We start from the raw sequence: 5,359 nt of genomic DNA, 5'->3' as shown, positions 1-5,359 counted from the left end.
AAAGAAAAAAACCCCCCCCCCCCCCGATGAAACTCAACATTTATGTTTGTGACGTGTCGGAGTCCGACCCTCTAAGAAGAAGAATGGAAACATATAAAAATGAGATGGAATCTGTTGCACCACTAATTCACTCATCGTCACACACGTAAATCCTCTTTTTTCTTTTTTTCTCAACTGGTACACCACATACTTTGTGACACAGCGCAACTTACCATTAGCCAATTTGTTCTGCTAACGTGAGCCCTCTGCAACTCCGCCATTGATACATGACCTCGAGCTTCATATACATATTATTTATGAAGTTTTATGAAATATCAGATGTGCTTTTGAGGTGAAGTATGGCGTTGCCAGCCTTACCGCGCGCCACTTTATCGTTTTCCTCTCTTTGCCAGCCAACGGAGGTGAAAGTCTCTTCTTCTTTTTTGTTGTTGTTTTCTCCTTATTTATTCTGTTCACAGAGTATTTTTTTTTACATTTTCCTACATTTCAATTTCTTCAATGGGATCTTTTGCTTTTTCTGCAAAAATAAATAAATAAATTGTTAATGTTGGAAAAGATTAGGTATATAGATGTCTTTACAACCTTCCTTTATAGAGTAAATTGCACAGGTTTGCTAATGGTTTAGGTAACAATTCAAAGAAGGAACTTACGAGTTCTGCCGCTAGCACTGATTTACAACTCTAAATTGTTTCCGATTGCTCTTTTATTTCATATTACTATTAGTAGTGATAAGAGATGGATGTCGTTTATAACTAGATACATGATCATACGTAATATAGGTGGTTATTTTGTTTCATTCAATCAAATATTAACCAGATTGGAATTGTTGTGAAAATCTGTAAAGTAAAATAAGGAATTAAGGATTGGAACAATTAATGTTTAATGTTTGAGTTGAGAAGAGTAAAATTTTAGTACTAATATCTGAATTTAGAGAGAGATTGCATAGTAGACAAATTTGGTCATGGAGATACATAATAGTGCTTCAACATCCATAATTGTGTCCAAGCACTTTTGTTCTTCTCAGCATTTGTCATGTTGGCAAAAATATTTTTGCTTCTTAAAATGGTTCGGAGTGATGTTAACTCCAAAGAACAGATCTCAGTTCTCGGACATCTCTCTAATTAGGATGTAGCTGATATGGTCATCAACTGTGTAGATAGGATTCTATTTGGTTATTACAACTTTATAATTTTCTTTGGAGGTTGAAATAAGGTTCACCTTTTTGGAATGTGAAAGTATACAATTGCATTTATGTTGATGGATCTTGCATGAAAGTTGTGATATAAATGTTCCATAATGATTTATTTCAGTGAGTTTGGATGAAATCGATCGATCAATCAATCAACCATACCTCAATCCCAAACTAGTTGGTCAAATATATGAATTTTCTATATCCATTCTACTTTATCCGTGACCATTTGTTGTATGAGTGAACGTTAAAATATAGTCTGAACAAGGAAGTAACAAATTGTTATGACCATGGGATGTGAGAAACCATAACAAGAGTATACAAGACATCTCTTATTCTTATTTCTTCACCAAGAGTTGTGGGGATGGATGGGGAGGTGAAAAATGAAATATATCAACGGTTTCCCCTGTTGATTTATTTCACCTTGTCTTACAAAAGGAAAAATAAGGGAAGCTAAAGAAGAAAAATTAAGAGATTAACTATGAGCCGCTTTCTTGCATATATACTGGAGAAAATACACTGTACTGACTACTGTGGAGTAAAACTAATTCAGTTATCTTGCCCGTACTACCAAATTGAACTTGTGCATAGGAATTCTTCTCCAATTGTGCCTTTGTCTTATACATCTTCACTTGCTTATCACTGGTCTGTTAATACTACTGTATGAATTGTGCTGGGAGTCCCATGGAATAGATGACAGGTTTGTCTTTCATAAAAGTAGGAAGCTCTACACGTGATAATATTGTGGTGTAATTACTGACATCTCTTTGTGTACAGTTCTGTTTTATGAGGCTCGAATGGAAGAAGAGATTAGTGCTTATGACAGCTCATCATGGGCGGGGTCCTTCCTCAAGAATTGTCAGGTCTGTCTTGGATAACAGGAAATCAAATATCACCGGCGATGAAGCAACTGAGCCGGCTAGGGTTCTTCTTGAGAGGTTGTTTGCCCAGACCCAGAAACTAGAACAACAGATTGGCAGAAATATTTATTTTCCTCAGGTTGCTGAGCTGGGACTAAATCTTGGCAAGCTAGAGTCGGATTTGCAGGATGCTCTTGCAGCCTTGAAGAAAAAGGAAGAAGATATTCAAGATACAGAGAGAAAAGTATTGATGGAGTACAATGAATTAAACCGTGCAAAGATAGAATTGGAGCAACGTGTGGAGGAGATGGCAGCTGCTAATTCTAGGCAGGAAAAACTGGAAAATGAGCTAAGGCAGGCTAATCTGATCTTAGTATCTCAAGCTGCAGAAATTGAAGATCTAAAGTTTCGTTTCAACGAGATAGATCAGGAGATATCTGCTGCGCAAACAGCCCTAGTTTCAAAAGAAGATGAAATAAATAAAATGATGATTGAGTTGAAGAATAAAAGTGATGAAGTGGCTAATACTGAATCACAACTCAGAACCAAGGGTGAACTACTCGATACAGCAAATGAAGTAGTTCAAAGACAGGAGGTTGAACTACAAAATCTCCAAAGAGAAATTCAAGAGAAAGAGAAAGAGCTACAAGTCTTCTTGACGATGCAGAAAACCGAAGAAGAGAAACTTAAAGTTTCCAAATCCAATTTGGAGAAGCAGGCAATGGATTGGCTCATAGCAAAGCAAGAAATGAAGAAATTGGAAGTGGAAACATCTAACTATGGTGGAGAAGCAAATCGGTCCCTTGAGGATTTCAGAAGAGTCAAGAAGCTACTTGCCGATGTAAGGTCTGAGTTAGTCTCATCTCAGAGAGCTTTGACATCCTCTAGAAAGAAAATGGAAGAGCAGGAAAATCTATTAGAAGATCGTCTCGAAGAACTTGAAGAGCAGAGAAGAAGTGTTATGTCTTACATGACAAGTTTGAAAGAAGCTCAAAATGAGGTAGAGAATGAGAAAGTGCAACTTACGGTTGCTGAAGCTCGAAACAAAGAACTTGAGAGGGATTTATCCATAGAAAAGGAGCTCGTTGAGGAGTTGCAGACTGAGAATAATATTAAGAAATCTTCTCTGCATGTAGCTATCAATGAAAAATCTGCTCTCCAGGAGGAGCTTGACTGTAAGAGTGCAGAGTTTGGAGAAACACAGAATCTTCTTCAGGTTAAAGAGTCAGAGCTAGTAGATGCTAGATTAGAGATTCAGCACTTGAAGTCTCAGTGCGCTTCTCTTCAGCTGATGTTGGAAGAAAAAGATAAGGAACTTCTGGATTCAAGAAAGACAGTAGATGAACTAAATCAGGAAATAGCTGAGCTGAGGGTGAACATGAACAGTCAAGAACAGCAACTTATTCAGGCAACAAGTATGTTGAAAGAAAAAGAGGAATCCATGCAGATAATGCAACTTGAGTTAAATGATACAAAAATGAAATATTCAGAAGCTGAGACCGTTGTGGAACATATGGTAGACCTGACTAACAAATTGGTTATTTCTGTTAAGGATGACGTGTTGAGCCCACTCAGTCACACAGATGAAATGTGGTCATCTCAGCTGGTGGAGAAACCAACTGATGCTTTTAGGTGGCACAAAAACCAGCTTGAAAATGAACTTGAGTTAACCAGAGAAAGCCTGAGGAGTAGAGAAATGGATTCTCTTGCAGCACAAAGGGCTCTTAAACTCAAAGAGCAGGAGCTCAAAATAGTTCGTCAAAAATTAAATGATAGGGAGGAAGAAATAAATAAAATGAAGAATATGACCCGGGACGCAGATGGCCCAAGGCAATCTTATGTTTTGGCACAGGAAAGAACAGGTGAAAAGAGCACTGGAGATCTGGCAGTTGAAAAGCTCCAATTCGAGGGAGCTCAATTGGAAGTTGAAGCTGCAACCACTGCTCTCCAGAAACTCGCTGAACTCAGCCGTGACCTTTTGAATAAAGCTAGTTTGACCATTGAGGCTGACTATGATAGCAGCCTTTTGTTGGTTGACATCCCAGAAACTGCAGCAAATGTCTCTAGCAGTTTTGAGTGTCTTGCTGAAGTTTATTCAGAGATGGCACAACTTTCAGCTTTGAGTGAGAAGCTAGTGAAAGAAGCTGGTATTTTATGCCCCCAGTAGAGTTTAATGAAATTAATGATACTTCTCTACACATGCCTCTAACCATTTGCTTGCCTACAGTTGCGAATGAGCATAGGATATTTGTTTGCTGTTTTAACTCTTCCTGGATACAAGTTTATAATTGTTTCATTTCTCCTTGTATGTGATAGTGAGAATTCTGGGAAAACATATTTTTTTATGTTTGGTGCTCATTTTGGTAGATCAATGATATAAAAAAAGCGGAGGGAGAAGCACTTTCACTTTGTAGTTTTTTTTGGATCAAAATATCTAGGGAGTTGCAATCTCATGAAAAGCTATTAGAAGATTGAGTAGGAAGGAATATTCCAATTTTCTCATGTTTTGGAAAATATTTTACAAATCAACTTATTTTTCTCAAATTTAAGGGAAAATGACTTGTCTCCAAAAATTAAGGAAAATATTTTCTAAAACTCTTTTAAAACCTCACATCTCAGCTTTTCATCCTAACTCAAGTGTCAAGTACCAATTCCCGATACTAATACAAGATCCGATTCTTGATTCTCAATTTGGGACTCGACTCCCGACCTCAATGCGAGACACAACTTCCGAATTTTGTGTAGGATGGGACTCGATTTCGGTGTCAGATCATGGATCAGGATTCGAGGTTAAATTTCAAATCAGATGTCGGGCTCAAGTTCTGAGTTAGGTGTCGGGGTGGGATTTTGAGTTGGGTGTCGGAGTCGGATTTTAAGTTGAAAGTCGAGGTCGATTCCAAATCAAGTGTTGGATTCAGATTCGGATAGGTCGTTAAGGTCGGGTGTCGGGGTCAGATTTAAATTCAGAAGCTGGGTCATAGACTAGGAGTTAGGGTCAGATCGTTTGTCGGGTAATAGAGTTGGGTCTTGGTTTGAAATTTGAGTTTTGGGTCTGATGTAGGGATTAGGTCCCAAATAAGTCATTGGGGTTGGGGGGTCAGGGGTCGGAGTCGAGTCCCTATTTGGAAGTTGGGTTCTAAATGGGAGTCGGGGTTGGATATCGGGTCGGGTGTTGGGGTCGAGTCTCAGGTCATTGTCAAGGTTAGGTCTCGGTTCAAAGTTGATTTTCGCATATAGGGATGACAATGGGGCGGTGTAGGGCGGGGGTGATGCGGGTTGAGCTTAACCCGCAAAATTTTTAATCCACACC

The 5,359-nt window shown here is 38.6% G+C and overlaps 1 protein-coding gene across 1 annotated transcript; it reads left to right on the top strand.

Moving 5' to 3' along the window:
- The first annotated feature begins 117 nt into the window (after window positions 1-117).
- On the top strand, window positions 118-4,462 carry LOC102605835 (putative leucine-rich repeat-containing protein DDB_G0290503). The gene is made up of 2 exons (XM_006344312.2): window positions 118-401; window positions 1,967-4,462. Exons 1-2 carry the CDS (start codon window positions 339-341, stop codon window positions 4,214-4,216), a joined length of 2,313 nt encoding a protein of 770 aa, XP_006344374.1. The 5' UTR covers window positions 118-338; the 3' UTR covers window positions 4,217-4,462.
- Window positions 4,463-5,359: the final 897 nt, after the last annotated feature.

The sequence above is a fragment of the Solanum tuberosum genome, unplaced genomic scaffold (genome assembly GCF_000226075.1).
Source record: "Solanum tuberosum cultivar DM 1-3 516 R44 unplaced genomic scaffold, SolTub_3.0 scf00054, whole genome shotgun sequence".
Lineage (NCBI taxonomy): Eukaryota > Viridiplantae > Streptophyta > Magnoliopsida > Solanales > Solanaceae > Solanum > Solanum tuberosum.
The sequence above is the reverse complement of the archived record's forward strand: the minus strand, read 5'-3'. Positions and strand labels throughout refer to the sequence as shown.